The sequence below is a fragment of the Lissotriton helveticus genome, chromosome 11 (genome assembly GCF_964261635.1).
Source record: "Lissotriton helveticus chromosome 11, aLisHel1.1, whole genome shotgun sequence".
Lineage (NCBI taxonomy): Eukaryota > Metazoa > Chordata > Amphibia > Caudata > Salamandridae > Lissotriton > Lissotriton helveticus.
The window spans coordinates 25,884,746-25,906,095 of record NC_136072.1 but is presented as its reverse complement, the minus strand read 5'-3'; the positions used below and the strand labels follow the sequence as shown (position 1 = coordinate 25,906,095).

Genomic DNA, 21,350 nt, shown 5'->3' with positions numbered 1-21,350 from the left:
ACGATATAATTCCAATGGCCGTCATGTAATAATCCAGCAAGTTTACAAATATTTGTCATGCAGGGTAATGCATTAAAAGTCGTAACAGAGGTGCACTGGGTGTGGTATTCAGTAACTTTAAAGAGACCGAAAGGATGCGGTATTCACAGCATGCTCTACCTGTTTGCCGTTACTGTGATGCCCTCTTTCATGAGAAAAAGCCTTGTGGTATAATAAACAAGCATTGGCAACGCAATTAGATCTTACCTAAATGAGAGCTATTGGCTTTGTCAATGTGTTTTAGCCATGTTGTACAGCAGCGCCGGTGCTGTACAAATACAGGTCAACATTTTAGAAGAGGAAAGTGGGAGATTTTAGAAAAATAACTGGGAGATGGTTTTTCTCCTATTGACTTCTGTTGAGGCCTGATTCGGGTCTATCTTGCAAGGGACTTGCAAGTGTACTGCTGCAAAATTGGATATCAGAATTGCAGATACACATTTTTTTCCCCCTTACCTGGCAGGGGCACAGAGAAATCGCTATGACCGAGAGAGTGCATGAAAAAAATGTTTATCCCCGTGCCTGCAGTCGCAGGTTACTGGCAGCAAATACTAAGAGTTTCACTAGACCAGTCACAGATGAAGCCCATTGAGGAATCGGTTTTTGGATGCTGGAATCGGGAGACAAGCCTTGAAATCTATAGTTTCCTGTCTGAATCTGAAGGGTTGGCATGTATGGCTCTGCATCATGGCTAAAATGAAAGTTAAAAAAGCACTAGTGTCCGAATCATCCTTACTCATAGCATGTAGGCCTAACGCCCTGGACTTTACAGAGTGGACGACACAGCGTTTAATCAATTTGTACGCTGTCAGTGCTCCACACAAAGAACAAAAAGTGATAAGTCGTGCGCACGTCCAAATGAGAAGGCAGTAACGAAGAGGAATAATGATGCCAACAAAAGGTAAGTAATGAGCGAGCTTAAAGCCCCTTTAGATTTTTTTCTTTTAACACAAGATTGTCGCAGTAGTGACAGTGCATGCGTGCTGCCTGCAGGCGAGACCAAAAAGGGGTCACTGTTCGGAGTTACCAGACCCCGAAACACGAGACTGAAGTCTGTCCGGTTTAGTTCAGTCACCATAGCAGAGCTCCACCTCTGCTGTTTCGAAGAACTGCGTGCAATTTTCAAGAAATTTCAGAGACATGGGTTTTGAGACTCCGTAAAACATTGAAGATTTTTTTAGGAGAACGAAATGTGTTGGCCGTGTTACATTTACTCTATAGATTTACTGCAACCGGAGGAATATAAAACAGAAAAAAAGACGACATTTTGTTGGCATCATCATGACCGATACACAAGCAAAGGTGTGCATTACTAATAGTGTGTGACCTGAAAAATGATACTGTTTCTATCATGACAGACCTACAACGCCGACATGCTCCCAGAATCTGGACATGAGAACCTAGCAGTCCGATGAACAGAGAAGGGTGGCTTTCAGTGCTCTACCTTAGCAGGATCCGCTAACAGCACCGCCAATCCCACCTGCACAAGGTCTGGGGAACTTGCATGAGGCAGCTTGTAATACAACCTGTAGTGCCGTCAAAACAGCACATGGAAGCTTACAAATAAATAAATACATAGTACACGACTTGCACATTGTATACACCTGTAAATTAAACTGCTTCGTCTTCAGCAATGCCTTCATCTTCCCTTTCTTTCTCTTAAAGTACTTGAAACTCCAGATTCAATAACTGTAAAAAACCTAAACTACATGGTTCCCCATGCATTCTTACTCAGTGTAAGTCAAGTCAAACCACTTTATTCGATTAATTTAAATCATAAAAGTATGCTATACATATACAAAACATAAAAAATATTTTTTTTAATATGTTATACAATTTAAAACACAGTACAAAGGACATTAAAAAACCGTTAACAAACATTTCCATTTTTAAAGCCAGTAAACAGTATACCTAGACTTATATTAAGAGAATTAACTTTCCTGTGCAGCATCCTGTCTAACCCTCCTGCTTCTAACAGACGCAGCAAGGAAGCTGGCAACACTCAACATGGTTTCGGGGGTTTCCAACAGTTGTAAAAACAGTAAAGCAAATCCCTTAATACCATATGTATTTGGTTGAACCGAAATTTTGTCAATAGCCATCTATGAAAAGAGTTAGTCACAATGGACAAATAAGGAGGCATCACTAATGCCAAAATAACCAGGAGGTGGCCCCTAACCGATGGTTTACATAATTCTACTGCTTCCCGCTCTACCTCTTAGCTTAGTAAAAATAGTTTTTACCCACGCTAAATCAGCCTTACTTAAAGATTCTGGATTGGAAAAAATCTCAGGGCGCCCCATATTCACAGCTGATGTTTTTATATAGGACAACCACTGGATTTCCTTCATGTTATCTAAATTAATACAGTCCTTTAGGATCTAGTGGTTTAGGGAAAGATTCGAATTCAACCAAATTTTGATCCATAACAGGATAGGGGCTATTTTAATTATATCTGATATATATCCTATCCCCAACTCAAGATGGACAGAGTGGGTAGCTGTGGATTGTGGAAGGCCTAGAAGGGACCGTAAAAATTTGTTTTCTTTCTTCTGTTTGAATGGGGTCGGGTTTGGTAAACCCCCATATTGCTGCCCCATACCTTGCAATTGAGATGGTCTTGGCTTTACTCAGTGTAATCTTCTACGTACCACAACTGGAGTCGGAGTATTCAGACTGTGTCTCCGTCATCTCCTCGCCGAAGGTGGATCCTGGAGTAAGTGGGCAGATCTCAGAGTGTGGCGGAGACCGAGATTCACAGGAGCTGTATTTTGGGGTGTGCACATACAGAGGTGAGCTGCTTTCAGAGCTTTGAGGGGACACCGCTGGGGACCTTGAGGGAGACAATACATTGCAGAGCATAAGAGAAAAGTTTGGCAGAAAGACTTTTTTCAAAAAACCATTTGAAATTGAAAACGGGCGTATTGTGGAATTCTGTTTTTAGGTAAAACTCATAGCATCATGCAAAGCATGGATTTTACGGCACTTATGAATATTTCTCAGAAAAAGAAGATGCCAAGTATGCTTACAGATAATTGCCTGGCTTTCCATGCAGTCATTACAAGGTTTCTGCCCCCAAAAGACCAAAGAACCCTTCTGCGATATCAGACAGATGCCATTCTCAAAAGTAATATCTGTAAGTGCACAACATACGCTTTTAATAAAGATGTCACAACTTTGGCAGACAAGCATTTCCAGCAAGCAAGGCTGGAAGCCCCAGTCAATCTCAGGAGCATTGGCTGATATTAGAATTTGGGGAGTGCAGCCATTGAGTCTTCTGTACAACAATATCAAGCACTTGGTCACCAAGAATGAAGGACTCGTGCGATCAACAGCCACCAGTATATTTCAGCAAGATGTTCAGAACCTGTTCTGGTGATCTAACCATCCTCAATCACCCCACTATCTTCTCATATCTTAGATCTAACACAAGAATAAATGTCCTTCAAACTATAGTTCGATTTTCTAGATTTGGTTAGGTGAGATCTGTGATAACTAGCTAAGCCGTCCATTACACCAGAAAGCAAATTACATACAAGACTGAAAAAAATGTACTGTCATCCTTTAACAGATTCTGTACAGACCACCGTTAGTGAACTGCTATTACCCCCCCACCCCCCCACACTAATGCACATGTGCTCCAGGCAAACATAACAAAAATCCACCTTTTCACTTCGTACAAATGGAATACCTGTACCTGATTATATATGGACAACTTTTTTTTATCTCGCAACTAGTCATCTTCAGCACTTGTGCGGTCATAAAGTTATTTCCTTATGTTTTTATACTTTATATGTCGCTTCTAGTTTGCTTTAATTATTACAAATGCAGAGTGGGAGCTTTAAGGAGTTTTATTCACTTATGTGAAGCGCTCTAAATTGGAAACATGTTTTGCACTGCCTATATTTGCCATCCATCTGCATTTGTTACAATGCTATGGGTTGATTATCTCCTTATTGCTCACTGTACCCTGATTTAGGCCCAGAGATAAAGAGTGCCTGGTGGCGACCTCTTTGATTTGATGCTGGGTGGTGTTTTTACAAGGCGTTGGACCGATGATTATAGTTGCATTACTACTGTTTGCATACAGAAACGACATCCACGATGTTCTTTCATGCAAACCTTTGTCAATAAAGTTTTAGTGCAAGGTTATCATATAGCAAAGCTGGTTGATACGGTGGATATGCCGCAGCTGTGAATGGCTGCCACTTAATTATTGTCTTTACCTGTTACTGGTGTTCAACCGGCTTTGAGGTACTGTGGAGTCTTCGCCAATATTCATCTTTTCTGATGTGGCATCCAGATGTTCAGGCTCACTGGGTGGTTGGCATGCAGGCGTGGAACTGTATGACTGAGGGGAAAGTGTGTCTGCCTCATTCTGGCTGGTGCCTTTGTCCATTGTACTCTGGTTGAGAGAGTTCAGGACAATATACTTATATTTTTTCCAGTTGCAGGCTTTAGGATCAGTGGGACTTTTGGACACTGGTGAGTTGGTGCCTTGATTGATGCATGCATTTTTGCTACTGCTGGACTCGGTCGGTGAATTTGGTTGGCAGTCTGATTTTTGAGGACTTTGAGGGCTCACCAGGCCCTTGCGATTTGCAGGCGAATTGGATGGCTTAAAGTGAAGACTTATTTCATCCTCTGAAGAAGTCCTGTCCTCCTCATTTGCAGCCTTGTTGCAAATGAAGTATGGATTGTTCCTCACTGAAGAAACTGCGGTCTTGGGACCTGAAGCCACACTGTAGTGCGAGTCCCTTCTGAGGTCGTCCTTCGCAGCTTCCTTTGGGGAGTAGCTGGCGTTCTGGCACACGTTGCCAGAGACATCTGAGACAGCCCTACTATAATCCGTTATGAGTGTTCTAGAGCTGGTACAAGGCAAAACGCTTTCCTTCGGAAAACTTCTGCCTCTGGGGACTTCTGGTGCAGCCATTCTCCCATCTCGGACATCGTCTTCTGGGAAGAGGAAACCATGTACTGGGATGTGACTGTACAAGGGGTAAGAGGAGGGGGAACCGGGCATACCATTGTACAGGCCTGGGACAAAAGGTCTTCCGTCACAGACACCATTGTTCCGAAGTGCTCCGTTGTTTTCACTCAGATCTCGATTCCTATAGGGCATAACATCTTGGGGCAACATCAATCTTCCACCCATGATGTCTTCTCGGAGAGGCTTCACTGAAGGTACAATCTCTTCACTGAAAGATACCAACAACAGACAATCAACATTAAGCACGATTTATTAGAAAGTGGCGAGACAGTCTTTCAATAGACGATACTAAAATTATAGTTTTATAAACGTGCACTCAACCAAGACTACTTTACTAACCCATGCAGACAACGGTGTAAAAGCTACTCGGTTTAACAGACTGCAAAGACATGAGCTCGATGCTAAACTCGGAGTTATGTTACACTAAATGAGGTGTGTGAAAAGGCCACAAACAGGAGACTGCCTGGAGGCGCGTAGCATAGGAGTAGGAATGAGGACTTCAGGGCAAACAGTATGTAGTGGAGTAAACTGGTCAGTCTTGCAAAGTTTTATTTTTATTTACCGAGATGCACTCAATAAAGGCTTCTTGCACGGACTGGCATCTAACTAGCAATTCTAACCGATCATCTGCCAAGAAAAGCTAAAAATGTGGTCTGGTTCTCCAAGGCTACCTGTAGAAAAGTTCATCGAGTAGCAGATTGAACTGCAAATGCTAGGCCTCCCATACGAGCTCTGTTTTAATGAGGCCTTAAGTCGACGGCAGTGGTGCGGGTGCGTTGAGAAAGAAAGCAGCAGTATCTTAGTCCTGCCTCAGATAGACAAAATAAATGATCTAAATGTATGTAGGTCATGCCTCAAACTTGGTAGGGACACCGTTGGACTAGCTGGACATCGTCTCCATTATCTGTTATCAAGTAATATATCTTAGTACCATCCAGTTTGCCACACAATACTTTTAAGATGGATGGCAGATGTTTAAAGTAAAGCTATCAGCTGGATGGCAGATGTTTAAAGTAAAGCTATCAGCCTTCAGGTGAGTTCTTACATACACTCAGCTTTCATACGACTTCCACAAACTGCATGCATAATCTCACCTGGACTTCATGAACTTCCGGCAGGTGTCTGCGACATGTTCCATCTGCAGGTAGAGCGCAGTGCCCATGACCGCCAAGATGCTGCTGTCCCTCAGGTTGAGTCGCGAAGAGTACATGAATTCCAGCAGGACCCGGAACCCCTCTGGACTGATCTCGGGGTCCAAGTTGATTATGTTCAGGTTGCATTTAGTCTGGTCAGTAAAGATAGTGTAGAACAGACCACTGTTGGGAAAAGGATGTAGGTCACATGTTTAGACATCCGACAACACAAGTTCAATCAACAGCAGGGATTCATCTAGATCTAGCTAGAAGGAGTTCAGCATAGTAGCCCATTTCGAAAAAGGGATTCTACTTCTAGTCCCCATTGTCAAAGCCCTGGATCGAAGGTTACCCTCTAAAGAGTTGTATTTAATGCACACGGCGGGGTATGGCAGTGTGTTTCCTTGTAGAAGGCATTGCATTGACATGGACACATTAAAAAATACTCAAAAAAGAATGAACAGTTGAAACACTAGCGCTAGGTAAATAGCTACTACGCAAAGTCTTGTTGGGAAATGCAAAACACGCAGAGATTTAAATGGTGTGGTCTTAAAAGTCATGCACTCTGCTCAAGAGGGTCAAAAGGTTTGGTATGTGAATTTAAGACCAAAAACATAACGGTGGCAATAAGGTTACTGTGGAAAGAATTTTCAGTACAAGTGCCAGTCTAAACTTTGCTGCTGTAGTCACCAGAAAACAGCAATCGTTGGCACTCAAGCTCCCACTTCAGTCAAACCCCTCACACACACGTGTGTGAGTGTGTGCACGCTTAACGTAAGCGTTCAAAGCACGGATGATCAGCAACACAAGAGAGGAAAGTGGACTGTGATTCCGATGCCATCACAATGAAGAACGTCTAAAGCAATTCGATGAGAAAGCTTCAGGTCTGCTCGGATAGGTAGAAGCAGAATTGTTTCACTATCATCCATACAAAGGAACCAAGGAGGAGAGGCGAACTGCCATAGTCAGTGGTTCACAGTAGTCTAAGTGACACCAAATAGGTTATGTGGGTGTGTGCCAGGCACCTCACTAGATCGCGTACCTGCAGGCCATAAGGACAGTCTTGTGGGCTCGAAAATGCTCCCGGTTAACCACAATGATGACATCTGTGAGAATGTCCCTGCTTCGAAGCCGGTTGAGATTCAGAAGGACATCGTTGGCATGGCGCGTGAACTGAATGCAGCTATCCGAAGGGGACGCCATCATTACTGGGAGGGAAAGAAAAAGGAAAACATGTCATTTAGAAGTCAACAATTGGTTGAGTTTTAGGTTGGCAGCATCCAGTGGCAACAGTGGGCATACATGGTAGCCTATGATTATAAGGAGCATTTATTTATTTATATAGTGGCAGTGGAAAAATGTTCAAAGTTGGTGACCACTGATGCTAGCTCCACACAACCAGTGTAAGAATTCTATCATGCGGGGACGCTAAAGGTATTTACTTCAAGTTGCAGAGCACTGTGGGTAAAGACAAAGTTCCAGAGAACGGGCACACAATAACTTTCAAAGATTTTGAGTGTGACTTACCTGGTGGCGTGTTTCACAATCTCCAAATCAATTCAAAACCTGAAAAAAACAAAACAAAAGGTTTATTAGTAGGCACGGGCAGTCAACCTCCAGAAAATATTCATATTTTATCAAACTATGTTGCAAGGTGTGGAATTGCGATGGCATGACACAGAGGATATGTTGTTTTGGGTCAAGGGCAACAAATGTTCATTTTTATTTTGCCCAATGGGCAAGTGGTCCCCACTTCCTCAAACGGAAATGCCTTGGCTGCTACAGTGCCACAGTACAAATCTGTGAAAGAGAACAGTCGGCCAATAAGGCAGGATGTGCAGCCTTAGGTATGATGTGGTCAAACTTATATATATACGATTCATTAACTTAAGACATTTACTAATAGGGCGAGCATGCCAAGGAAATGGATATTCAAAATGTAACAATTTGGAGACTACACTGCACCATGGCAGAATGCACCTACATGTAATGGGATCTAAAACTACCCGAAACAATGGCGCCTCTCGTGGACAGTGAGATTTTATAGGCAGACCGTTGAGTTATTATGGGATCAAACATCTATACGTGTACAAAGAGACTGACCTTTTAGTCAAAAAGAACAGCATGCGGGCTAAAAAGGATTTGAACAAAAGGTCCCTCATATCAATATCGAGAAACCAAGATGGAGCATTGGGACAGAAAATGTAAATATGTCGACTATTCTGCCATAGTGGAGCATATATGTTTCAAATACACATTAGAATTTACCAAGTTACGTTTCTGTAATTTGGAATGTTAGACGGATGTTCCTGTACTGGTTATTTTGTTTTCAGTTCTTTACATCTATAAACTGGCAGGGAAACCTGGCATGTGCCTCGCAACATTGCTAGTCAGCCTGGTTGCTTGCGTAGCGAGCTCCATCAGTTTTCATTGAATTAGTTAAACGCACTAACCCCGGTCTCCTGCCTAGTAGTTCTTGCCTAAATCTTAGGAGGAAGAGCCTTTTCCATTCAAAGTGCTTTCCTCTGAAAAAGTGGAGTTTTCCAGAATGCGTGTTTGTTCCTGTAGTCGGTCAATAATAAGAATTGTGTCAGCCTAGTCTTAAAATGCGATGCCACTTCAGGTGAAGACCTGCTCCCCACAGGTTCCCTTGAAGTCTGACTTCCACTTCACTGGGTAGGATAGCAAGCCTTCTAGAACCTACTTAGCTGCCAACAAAGCCTTGATTATCAGAGGCAGAGTACAGTCAGAGCACCATAAACCTATAGTGGCCAAAGCACTAGAGATATTACCGCTTTTCTTTCTGTATCAAAGAAACAAGCGCAGGATTATCGCGGTGGCTACCGTGCTATCTGACCTTTTTGGCGAAGTCAAGAGGTCTGACTTGTTTGGGCTAATGTATGCAGACACCATGCATTCATCTTCAGATGAAAAATCAGACATATTGGCTTTGCTAATACTTGTTTGAAGTGACTGGTTTTGCTCCTCACTCCTATTAGACAATGGCTCCATGTACATTACATATGTCCAGAGTTAGTCGCTTCATTTGGACCAAAGATATGAATGTTTATTTTAGTGCTTAAAGCCTAAAGGGTTCATAGGATTAGGTTTTTTGTTCCAATAATGTAACTCCACTCAGATAACGACTTTCCTGTGTCTACAGGCCAGGGGTGCTAGACTATGGCCGGAAAGTGGCTCCCCTCGGGTCCTGACGCGAGTGGCTTGAGTAGAACAAGACCCTCTTAAAAAAAAATGTAAGTGCTAATCTCCAATGCTGTGGTTTTTACATGGGGTGTAGCGCCCACTGACTTCTTTGAACAGTTACTCGTTATTTTGACCAACCCATTTGAAATGGGCCGAGGAGTCCGCTTGTTATCTGCAATCACAGTGGCAATGGATTGCTACCTAGCCCAGACAGTGAAGAGTGCCGTGTGCAGTGCCCTCCTGCGCGTGCGTTCCTCGACTCTTCCTAGAGGACAACCCTTGGGGGCCGAAGAGTGCAATGTGCAGTGCCCACCTGCGTGTGCGTTCCTCCACTCTCCGTAGAGGACAACCCTTGGGGGCCCAAGAGTGAAGAGTGCCATGTGCAGTGCCCACCTGCGTGTACATTCCTCCACTCTCCGTAGAGGACAACCACCGGGGGCCCTAGAGCGAAGAGTGCCATGTGCAGTGCCCTCCTGCGCGTGCGTTCCTCGACTCTTCCTAGAGGACAACCCTTGGGGGCCCAAGAGTGCCATGTGCAGTGCCCACCTGCGTGTGCGTTCCTCCACTCTCCGTAGAGGACAACCACCGGGGGCCCTAGAGCGAAGAGTGCCATGTGCAGTGCCCTCCCGCATGTAGTACATTCCTCCACACTTCCTAAAGGACAACCCTTGGGGGCCCAAGAGTGAAGAGTGCCATGTGCAGTGCCCACCTGCGTGTACATTCCTCCACTCTCCGTAGAGGACAACCCTTGGGGGCCCAAGAGTGAAGAGTGCCATGTGCAGTGCCCACCTGCGTGTACATTCCTCCACTCTCCGTAGAGGACAACCCTTGGGGGCCCAAGAGTGAAGAGTGCCATGTGCAGTGCCCACCTGCGTGTACATTCCTCCACTCTCCGTAGAGGACAACCACCGGGGCCCTAGAGCGAAGAGTGCCATGTGCAGTGCCCTCCCGCATGTAGTACATTCCTCGACTCTTCCTAGAGGACAACCCTTGGGGGCCCAAGAGTGAAGAGTGCCATGTGCAGTGCCCACCTGCGTGTACATTCCTCCACTCTCCGTAGAGGACAACCCTTGGGGGCCCAAGAGCGAAGAGTGCCATGTGCAGTGCCCTCCCGCATGTAGTACATTCCTCGACTCTTCCTAGAGGACAACCCTTGGGGGCCCAAGAGTGAAGAGTGCCATGTGCAGTGCCCACCTGCGTGTACATTCCTCCACTCTCCGTAGAGGACAACCACCGGGGGCCCAAGAGTGAAGAGTGCCATGTGCAGTGCCCACCTGCGTGTACATTCCTCCACTCTCCGTAGAGGACAACCACCGGGGGCCCTAGAGCGAAGAGTGCCGTGTGCAGTGCCCTCCTGCGCGTGCGTTCCTCGACTCTTCCTAGAGGACAACCCTTGGGGGCCCAAGAGGGAAGAGTGCCGTGTGCAGAGCCCTCCTGCGCGTGCGTTCCTCCACTCTCCGTAGAGGACAACCCTTGGGGGCCCAAGAGGGAAGAGTGCCATGTGCAGTGCCCTCCCGCATGTAGTACATTCCTCCACACTTCCTAGAGGACAACCCTTGGGGGCCCAAGAGTGAAGAGTGCCATGTGCAGTGCCCACCTGCGTGTGCGTTCCTCCACTCTCCGTAGAGGACAACCACCGGGGGCCCTAGAGCGAAGAGTGCCATGTGCAGTGCCCACCTGCGTGTACATTCCTCCACTCTCCGTAGAGGACAACCCCCAGGGGCCCAAGAGTGAAGAGTGCCATGTGCAGTGCCCTCCCGCATGTAGTACATTCCTCCACACTTCCTAGAGGACAACCCTTGGGGGCCCAAGAGTGAAGAGTGCCGTGTGCAGTGCCCACCTGCGTGTGCGTTCCTCCACTCTCCGTAGAGGACAACCACCGGGGGCCCTAGAGTGAAGAGTGCCATGTGCAGTGCCCTCCTGCGTGTGCGTTCCTCCACTCTCCGTAGAGGACAACCCTTGGGGGCCCAAGAGCGAAGACTGCCATGTGCAGTGCCCTCCCGCATGTAGTACATTCCTCCACACTTCCTAGAGGACAACCCTTGGGGGCCCAAGAGTGAAGAGTGCCGTGTGCAGTGCCCACCTGCGTGTGCGTTCCTCCACTCTCCGTAGAGGACAACCCTTGGGGGCCCAAGAGTGAAGAGTGCCGTGTGCAGTGCCCACCTGCGTGTGCGTTCCTCCACTCTCCGTAGAGGACAACCCTTGGGGGCCCAAGAGTGAAGAGTGCCGTGTGCAGTGCCCACCTGCGTGTGCGTTCCTCCACTCTCTGTAGAGGATAACCCCCAGGGGCCCAAGAGTGAAGAGTGCCGTGCGCAGTGCCCACCTGCGTGTGCGTTCCTCCACTCTCCGTAGAGGACAACCCTTGGGGGCCCAAGAGTGAAGAGTGCCGTGCGCAGTGCCCACCTGCGTGTGCGTTCCTCCACTCTGTAGAGGACAACCCCCAGGGGCCCAAGAGTGAAGAGTGCTGTGTGCAGAGCCCTCCCGCGTGTGTGTTACTCGACTCTCCGTAGAGGACAACCACCGGGGCCCAAGAGCGAAGAGTGCTGTGTACCGAGTCCTCCCATCAGCTTCTCTTCTAGGGGTCATCTACCGGGGCCCCAGCTCCTTTGCTAGAAATCTGCTGCAAACACAAGTGGTTTCCTCCCTGGGTTCACTCTGTGCCTCTAGTTTACACACCAGCCTTTGACCACTTCCAATTTGTTGCTGCAGAGGCCTCTTGTGCTGGCAAACCAATGCCCTCCTAGTTGAATAAACAGCATAACACCGCTGCTACATCAAACGCTCCTTTCCGTTCCGTGCAGCAAGAGAAGACATTCTGGAAGAGCACACCTTAGCCTCACTCCTGCCTGTTAAAGCGGAGCAGCATTAAGAGTGCCAGGTCAACAAATGGCCTGGAGATCATATGCTGGTGGAGGCGGCTAAAATCTCCATTCCTTTGAGGAGCAACAGAAAGCACAGTGGTGTTAAATATCCCAGCTTAATATCCACACCACCATTACTGACCTTGGAGAAGGTCAGTAAAGGTGGTGAGCTTATAGAACCCAATGGGGTGTGGTTATTGAGCGGTTATATTTATATATGGTCACCTTGTATTTTCTTACAACAATAGAGAAGCAGTACAAGTGTTCCAAGAATTTCTCGGGAGAACGGGTTCATTTTACACTTCGACGTGACATTGCTGTAAAGAAATGCATTAACCCTAATCAAGTCCTCTCGGAAGACTAAACTCGTTGGCCGGGCTGTTTTGTTGACGTATGGAAGAATAATAAGAGAATTGTGTTGCGGCTTCATACCACGGCTCCCATGTGTTGATATTGGAGAAGAGTACACGGATATTGACACTATTGAATTATGTGTGCTTTATGAAAGGAGGAGACACAAAATGAAGAACAAACTCTACGATAAAATTATTGGATTCATGAGGCACTTCCTTTTCTGTGTTTTTTTCTGTTTCAGTGTATTTATGGTTTTGGAGTAGTTTGACCATTGGGGGTGAGTACAGACCACTGTTACTTTGTGGAACTAGCACCTGTCTTTAGCCAGAACTACTCTTGCATTGAGATGATCAAGAATCCGTGATTTCGATATGATGGGAGAAAGATGTGCATGCTGTGCCCGTTGTTATCAAAAATTATTATGTACATGAGTAATAAAGATTGGAATATTAACTGAAAAGAATAGTATTCCTTCACTGTCTGAAATTAGATACTCGCAACACCAAATAAATAAATGCAGATTAAGGTCCACACCGTGGAAATTTAGTGTAGTCTATGAATTTAAATTATTGACATGCAAAGAAGCGGGATTCATCTAGTTGCTCATGTAGAGGTGCTCCTATTGGAGAAAAAGTATGGAAGGGTTAGCAAGGTTGGCTTCAGAGGATGGCAGTAGCAAGTTTGGGCGCACCAATGACTAACGGCGCTGGCTAAAGTGCTGGATAGGTACCGTTAACCACGATGCAGCAGGAGCAAATATCAATGTATAGGAGGTGTACAGAAAGATGCAGATTATCAGAAGGCATGAGCGGATGATGCTAGACAAACCTGATAGTCTTCCAAACATAATGCACTCTGGGTGTGCCCTCGCAGTTAACTGGTTACAAGTTGGCACCGCTCATCTGATGGTGGATTTTAGGTGAATGCGAGGTCTGGGTGGGTGAAGAGGAGACTGTACAGGGCATTCTTGGTCTCCCAGTTTGAAAGAGAATTGAACAGAGTATAGGCTGTGGGATATGCATTACGAATGGAGGTCAAGGCTGCAAACAGTCACAGGGTAGAGCGCTCTTCATTCACTCTATTGGTTTGGCATTTGTCACAATAACTTAACTCTACCACGCATGGTGCCAGGCATGCTACGGATTCGCAGTCTTTTTTAAGAAAGACTAGGACTTCAGGTCCCATGTCTGAGTTCCTCTGCATCTGAATGAAACAGTATTTATAAAGTGCTACAAATACCCATGGGTGGGGGGCTGCCCTAACAATGCAGGCCTTTGGGAAGACCATTTAAGTGATATACCCAAATAGTTGCATTTGTCTTTTCACTGTTACCTCATAGAAAATGTTTGCGTGTCCAGTGCGCAACTTCTGACATACAGTGGGTAAAAGTCAGTTTAGTGACCTTGTAGTCGTTGGCTATGGTAACGACAATTTGAGCGTCATACGCATACTACAGGATTTTTAAGCTGAAATGCTTGATAATGGCTGTCCTCTGTCTAGTATCGTTGCTCGCTTTGGTCTACAACAGTGTTGTCAGGTTTTGGTTGCTCAGTCACTGTGCGGCTTAGTCATCTTGAAATCATGCTGGAGATGCCATACCATTCCAGTTTGGTGTCAATTATTAAAAACATCCATCCGTGTCCTCCTGTGACCCACTTGTAGAATCTGGTCACATATGAATGTCAATAAACCAGACTTCTTCTTGATGCCCATATAGCTTGTCAAAATAAAGACTACATTTGTGTGGGTGTCATTTTGACTCGCCCCATGCCATTCCTCACATATGTTTTGTTTGCATGAGTCCCCTCGTGCCCACTTCCAGGCTTCCTTCCGTGCACATACCGTGCTGTGTTGCTCTTGGGGCTGTAGCCCTGCTGAAGGAATGGCTCCAAACTGGGCGGATGTGGAACCTGGCCTGAGCAGAATCTTGCACACGACTCTTGGAAAAATGAATTACTTTGAAATGTGTCTGGTGGTTCGTGCGGGAGAATGGGTGTATCCCTTTAGTGGCCTGAAAGCCTGTATGCCTTCAAGAGGCATATCGGGGCAGCACTGTGTGCCCAAGCAGTAAAGGGGGCTTAAATTGCCGTTGGACTCCCAGATTTTTATTTTCAGATCAGTGCGTGTCACCCATCGGTGTGTCCGATGCCCTCAAGCATAAATACCCATCAATTAACTGGGGGTCACTAACTAAGTGAAAGGGCCCCAAATTACGTTGTGGTAAAAGCTACCTTAATAAGACTATCGCAAAGGTTGTATAGAATTCTAATTCGGTGGCTTACAACATGGCAGTTCACCACAGACAACGGTGAGCCCGTTGCCTCTAGGCGCTCGGCCTGCGGTAGGACCAACCACAAGCTTCACATGAGCTGAAGTTCCCATCACTTCCTGCCGTCGCATGTCCGCGAGTTGCCCACCAGCCTGTCCAGTCCCGTTCCAATAGGCCCCAGAGATGCGAGTACAACAGTGGGCACCTGTAGGTCCGCAAGTGATGCCAGCAGTCTGGCCTTCGCCCACTGATCCCGAGAGAGGGATTCAGCCCCTGAGTTACAGGCGCAGACCTCTTTCTCATTAGTGCTTTGCACAGTGGCATGGCGTCGGAAGCACTAGAGATCGCTGTGTGTGCCTGGCGGTGGGAAACACTTCGGGCAAAGTGAGACTTTGTGTTTACCCCTTTGATGCCCCAAGCTCCCTGCGGAGCGAGTGTACAATCCGATTGATCTAATGGCTGTTGGCAACGGTGCTAGAGACATGCCTGCCAGGCTTGCAGGGGGCAGTGCCCATTCTTGGACTTTGGGCTGCGTCTTCTAGTGCCAGGCACAATTCGGGGATACTTGGATAGCCCCAGTAAGTAGTCAAGGATGAGGCGCACTGCACTTCTCACGGGGGGCCGGATTTCCAGGTTTTGCCTGTAAGCAGCACCGCCCGGGAGAGGCGGCGCGGGAGTGAACCGTGCCACCAAGGGCTTTCAATGAGCCTCGGCAGGGCGTGCGTTCTGCAGTGTGGCAGCAGGGGCGTGGAGCTGACCTCACATGCACTCACTGCCTCCCTCTGCCTCTTCCGGCTTTGCTGCAGGATGGAGCAGCTCTCGCTGTGAGTATTCACTCCCACCCCACTGCCAATTGTTGCTTAATGGCGAACGAAGCCCGTGACTCTGATGTGCGTTCTGCTGTTAGAAGGTAACGAACTGGAGCGGGCAATGCTGGTTAGAAGTTAGTTTCATAAACACGCGGGGGTGGGGCGGGAGGGAGGCGAGGATCGCGGCGGCCGGCAGGGGGCGCGCCAACACCGGCTGCGCCATGGCGCACTGCCCTGGCTGGCCTGGACACCGTATGCAGGTGCGCCAGACCTGACATGAACCTGGCCAGCTCCCGGGTGGTGCGCCGCCGCCTGGGCTCGCAGTAGGTTAGCATCCTGAAGACGGGATACACAGTGGCAACACCGGCTGCGCCATGGCGCACTGCCCTGGCTGGCCTGGACACCGTATGCAGGTGCGCCAGACCTGACATGAACCTGGCCAGCTCCCGGGTGGTGCCGCCGCCTGGGCTCGCAGTAGGTTAGCATCTTGAAGACGGAATACATAGTGGCAACAACGCGGCCGCTGAGGAAATGTAAGCGAAAGCATTGCTGGTTTCACGAACTTCCAGGGATGCCAGGTCCAGAGAGCCTGGGAGAAATGGCTTCAGGGAAACACTCGGCGTTTCGGATAGCAAGGAGAGGCACAGACGTAAACACGGCCCATGTGCGCGCTTTTGCACCGTGCTTTTCGGGGCATGTCTAGATCTCGGTTGATGGAAGGGGCTGGGGCCTCAGAATAGGTTTATAGGAGCCGCTTCCTGGGTGGCCGCATGGGGCTGGAGTGCGCGTCGCGTCGTTGCACTAAACTGTCTGCTGAAGGGAGAGACCCTGGAAATTGGCGTTTCCGGGAGACGCAGCCAAGTCTTCAAACACTCTCACGAGCGCAGACAAACCAGACCATCACAAGAAGTGGGTAAAGTGCAGGGACGGGGATCCTTACCATGGGGGTCTGTCCTAGACGTCCAACTAGAGATCGGATGTGTGACCAGGCGACATCATGCTGCATCATCATGGTACGCACGTGGCAGAGTTATTGGATCAAGGCTAGATCTTACAGCGCTTAGAAACAGTCATGCTCCCGCCAAGTGTGCTGCAAAGTACCAGGCAGCTTTAGTTTAACTCTAAACAGTCCTAACATGCTTATGTGGAGAACACAGCCCGGAGCCTAACGTGAAGTGCCAAGAAGAGATCTATAGCCAGCGTCACGCAAACCACACACCACTCTTTATGTACCTTCCCTGCATAAAGCAGGAGGTGAGGCTGAAGCATGAGCTCCAAGTGTTTGCGCACAGCACTTCGTGTGGGAGCAGTGAATAGGTGGACTTCATACAGACGTCCGTGTTTGTAGGGGTGGCCGCAACTCACCGAGTTTTACTCTGCAGAATTCCACGGAGTTCCAGAAAACTGCAATATCCCCTAGAGTTCCACGAGCTGCGGAATTACAGCAAGTCGCGCTGCTTGGTAGCACCAGGAACTTGTCCCGTGCTGTAAAGTCAGCGTAAACGGCACCGGGTGCCATTTCTTTCTCAGGTAGATTTTTTACTCGAGTGGCAGCATTCTCAACGCAAATGATGGCCACAGTCATCCTAGTGCTCAATTTCTCTTGTATCAGGCTTGCCAAAATTAAGTTGGCGACCCGCATTCACAAAAAAATGGTCATGTTGAGTTTTTCCTGGAACTCCGCACTGCTGGAATGGGACTGAGTGGGCAAAATTCCGCCAGCAGAGCGGAGTTTACCGTCCACCCTAGTTTGTAGTCGTATCAGCTTGTAAACCCGTAAAGGTTCCCCAGGCTCCAGCTGCATGTATGTTCGTGCACTCTGATTGACACTAGAAAATATCGCCTGAATAGCATATCTTGTGTTTGATTGTTCTTGCTCTCAAAGTTAGCCAGCTGTGATGACGTTTTATAGTTCTGAATATCTTATCATCAAGGCTATATTTTAATTGAGCAAACACAAGGAGATGATGGACGGAGCGCTGAAACTTTTCAAACACTCACCCCCAGTCACAGATCTGGGTTGAATCCACCATCGGGCTTTAGTTCACTTCACCATGGATTTAAATTGTGCACTTCATGCTCAGCCTTGCTTTTGCCACTTTAAACTAATCTATTGATGCGGTTTAATCCTGGACTCAACATCTTTTAAAAAGTAGTGTCGGCCTTCTGCCTCCCATGTAATCCCAGCCGTATGTCTCAGGACATTTTTAAACCATAGTCACAGGATTGGCTCTAGAGCGCACAGTTAGCCAACTGTCCCGTCCGAAGCCTGCCTTGGGAGCTTAGCCACTTTCAACTCCAGTTGCAGCCTTGAGCGGTTGTAAAGGGTGGGCTAGAGAGATGGCCCCTTTTAAATACGTTTAAACACAGTCACTCAACCAGCAACCGCGAGGCCCTGTCCTGTTGGCACCCCAGAGGTCGACTCTGGTGCCAGTATGAACCCCAGCCTGAGGCAGGGTCCTTGTCCAAGTCAGCCACTTCCATTGGAAGTATTCTTGAATCGCTTTAATATATAAAGACACATTAAGTGTATGGGTCCAGAAATCAACCGTGCCCTGATCTCCCCTTATGTGCCCAACAAGGCACTCCGTTCCTCAACTGCCTCACTAGCCAAAATCCCCAGAATCTTTAGAGCCAGAGCAGGAGGACGCTCATTCTCGTATAATGTTTCCAAACTTTGGAACACCCTCCCTCTACAGATGCGGGAAAACCCCAATTTAACCAGCTTCCGGGAACAACTTAAAACCTTCCTCTTTAGCAAATAGTAACATTTTGAGGGTACCTTTCTGTTTCAGTGTTAGCGCCTGGACGCCTCAGGGCAATTGTTGCGCTTTATAAATATTATTTTCATTTCATTTCATTAAGTAAGTGGTGAAACTCTTTCCGTGCAGGCTGAAAGGGTGATGTGAGATCCTTCCGTGGCAGGGTAGAGCATGTGCAGAGGCGGTAAATCACGGTGACAGGTGCCTGTCAGCCGAGATCTTTAAATACCCAGTATGGGCCACAGCGCAACCTTCTACACTGCAAGGGCTGGGCATGCCCGACACCCCAGGTTAGTGCGCCAAGGCCGGCATGGTTCAAAACAAGACCATTTGCATCTCGTAATTACGGTTTGGAAGTCCTTGTATGTATTTATTTTATTGTATCTTTAGAAGAGTGTAATGCGGTATAATCTCAATCTCTTGCGGAGGGTTCAACGTCCTGCCAAGGTTGGCAACACTTTCTGTGGATGGATCGCTACTATGGAAAGGACTGGGTTATTGCGTAGTCGGCTGCAGGAATACATCGCGTTGTTAAATAAAATACAATTAAAAAAAACACGACGAGTGGGACCGTCTGCTCCACTCATGGCCTTTCCAAGAATCACCGAGGGTCGGTGGTAGAGACAGCCCGGAGCTCGCAGCGCAGCGAGGAGAGGAGGGGGGGGGGTCCTGGCACTCGAGCAGAGCGCGGAAAATTCTGAATGGGACCGAAGGAAGAAAATACGAGTGTGGCCGCTTGGTGGCGCCCTAGGGCTACGCCAAAAGCGCCGTCTCATTACAGCACTTTGATGCTGCAGAACGACTTGTTGCCAATGACAGCCGATTTTTTTAACCTATTCACAAAAACAGGTTTGACCGACGTCACTTTCCAACCAGCTCGGTGTTTTGCTGCATTTTCTTGGCTGTGGCGGCCTTGAAAGCTGCGCACGCACATTGGGAGTTGTGAGAAGAGGCGGACACCATTCGAGAGAATTCGAAACATTCTTTAATTTACATTCATTAGAATAATTTGTAAAACGGGTTCCGTCTGCCATTCGGGGCACACTTTAAACAAAGTGACGTGGCAATTTTACCGACTTTTATAACCCTCGTTTCAATGCCCCCAGAAGGTTGATTTACTAAACCAGCTAGTGTTGGTTCTAAGGGGTGATCGCAGTGGGCTATCCTGCGGACACGTTAGGTGCCCTCACCAATGCGTGCCAGGGGTACTGGGGGCGAGTTAGTCCGCAGCAGTGGCCTGCAGGGTAGTAGGTGTTCACGCATCTCTAGCGCCTGGTGCTGCTGGCGCCACCAGGAGCCGCTGGCGAGGGTGGTGGGACTCCTCGGAGTGGAAGCGCCTCACCACGAGCGAGCTTTGTGCCATTGTAATCTATACTGGACTACAAGTGTGATCCTGGGCACAGGCTGGCCTGATCAGCAGACCCGGAGGCTTCACAACAGTATAGGAACAATGAGGCTTACAACTACACGGTCACACCTGGACACAACAAAAAAGTCTCTGCCCCGTCTCCTGAACTGTGAGGGCGTAGCCTCATAAGGTGCGGCAGGAGACACCACATCAACAGTGGACGGGGAGAAGTGTCCAGGAGCCTGCGGAGGGCCAGTCACTGTGGGAGAGCGCACGCCTGGCCCATCCTCCGCCCCGCCGTCGGCTGGCTCCGATTCCCGAACATTGCTCGCATACTCGACTCCCCCGCCCCCACCTGGCTCCTCTGCTACCAGGAGGGGGCGCTGTCGTCCGGCCAGAAACGTCTCAGCATATGTTGCTCCTCCCTGGGAAATACTTGCGTTATCGCCCGACTCTGCAGCTGGAAACGCTTTCCATTCAGGGGAGGGGACAAAATAGAGGCGCATCTTTGCCACGGGGCGAGAGGGAAGGCGACCCCCACCTCGATTTGTAAGAGGCAGCCAGCCTGGCAACCCGGGGTCACGGGAAGGAACACGGACGTCAGATACATCAAGTTTATATGTAAAGAGTTTCAAGTGCATTATTAGATCCACCGCCCCTTCCTTCCAGCCAGACGCAGGAAAACGAATGAAAACGCAAATATAACATGTTCTCGCCGGAATTAAAGGATGGGCGGTCGCCCTTCGGTGTGGAGATATGTTATTTAAATGAAAAACACCCGCAAGTTTGCTCTAGTTTTCTTTTGGGCGGCATTAGTCGGCCGCCTCTTTGGGGAGTCTGGCGCAGCCCCGACCCCCTCACTCTCGGCAGAGCTCCCTCCAGGAATAGCGTGTGGCCGGGGTCCAGGGCTGCCGCAGATTTACGAGCCCCTGTAACAAGGCCAGGCCTCGGCGCTCGTAAATACTGGAGGGAGGGGCGTGGGGCAGTGTGGAGACCCACGGGAACATCCTGCACCGACACTGGACGCGCCCCCAGCCCCCTCCTTTCACCCTGGCGGTCAGCGAGTTCTCATCACTCACTCCAGGGTGGTTAGGAAACTACTCCCTCCCCGAGCCCGGCGGAGGCTCCCGCGCCCCGCCTCATGCATCAACAGCCCCGCCAAGGACGCCGAGCCCGGGTGAACAGACACGTTTAGAGCAGACATCGGGCAAGGAAGACCCGAGCACGTGCTACCAGGCACTTTAAGAAACACTTTACTGGGTTATTCCCCAGAACACTTCGAGCTGCGCGCGAGTGGCGTGACCCTCAGTTACTGTTATTTCAGAGGCGATTCACTGACGCTTTCATGGGCGAGATGTTGATCTCACAAGGAACCATTCATGAAATATAGATTATATTATATATATTTATATATATCCGACCTAAATGCCCTGGGGTCGGAGGGCAGTACAGTTCTCCTTAATCTTGGGACAGGTTTCCGAATTGTAGAGTTCTGCCTAGCCCATCGGCAGCAGCCTATACACACAGCAAAGACGCCCCCCTTCACCACTCCTCCCCTCCCCTCCCATCCTGCGATATGTG

At 48.3% G+C, this 21,350-nt stretch overlaps 1 protein-coding gene and 1 long non-coding RNA gene across 5 annotated transcripts in view; one reads left to right on the top strand and one right to left on the bottom strand.

The window, feature by feature from the left end:
* LOC144791566 (uncharacterized) overlaps window positions 1-21,350 on the top strand; it is a 291,511-nt gene that overhangs the window by 49,660 nt on the left and 220,501 nt on the right. The gene's annotated exons all lie outside the window — the stretch shown is intronic.
* Window positions 1-21,350, bottom strand: part of BCL6 (BCL6 transcription repressor) — a 212,062-nt gene that overhangs the window by 7,302 nt on the left and 183,410 nt on the right. For 3 of the 4 annotated variants that reach the window (XM_078666287.1, XM_078666286.1, XM_078666289.1), the window contains 5 exons: window positions 7,690-7,728; window positions 7,205-7,370; window positions 6,124-6,345; window positions 4,266-5,237; window positions 2,691-2,872 (listed from right to left, as the gene is read on the bottom strand). In XM_078666287.1, coding sequence (XP_078522413.1) covers window positions 2,691-2,872; window positions 4,266-5,237; window positions 6,124-6,345; window positions 7,205-7,368 — 1,540 coding nt within the window. In that variant the 5' untranslated portion in view covers window positions 7,369-7,370; window positions 7,690-7,728. Of the gene's footprint in view, window positions 1-2,690; window positions 2,873-4,265; window positions 5,238-6,123; window positions 6,346-7,204; window positions 7,371-7,689; window positions 7,729-13,409; window positions 15,480-21,350 lie in introns of those variants that run through there. The other variant, XM_078666288.1, reaches the window with a different exon arrangement.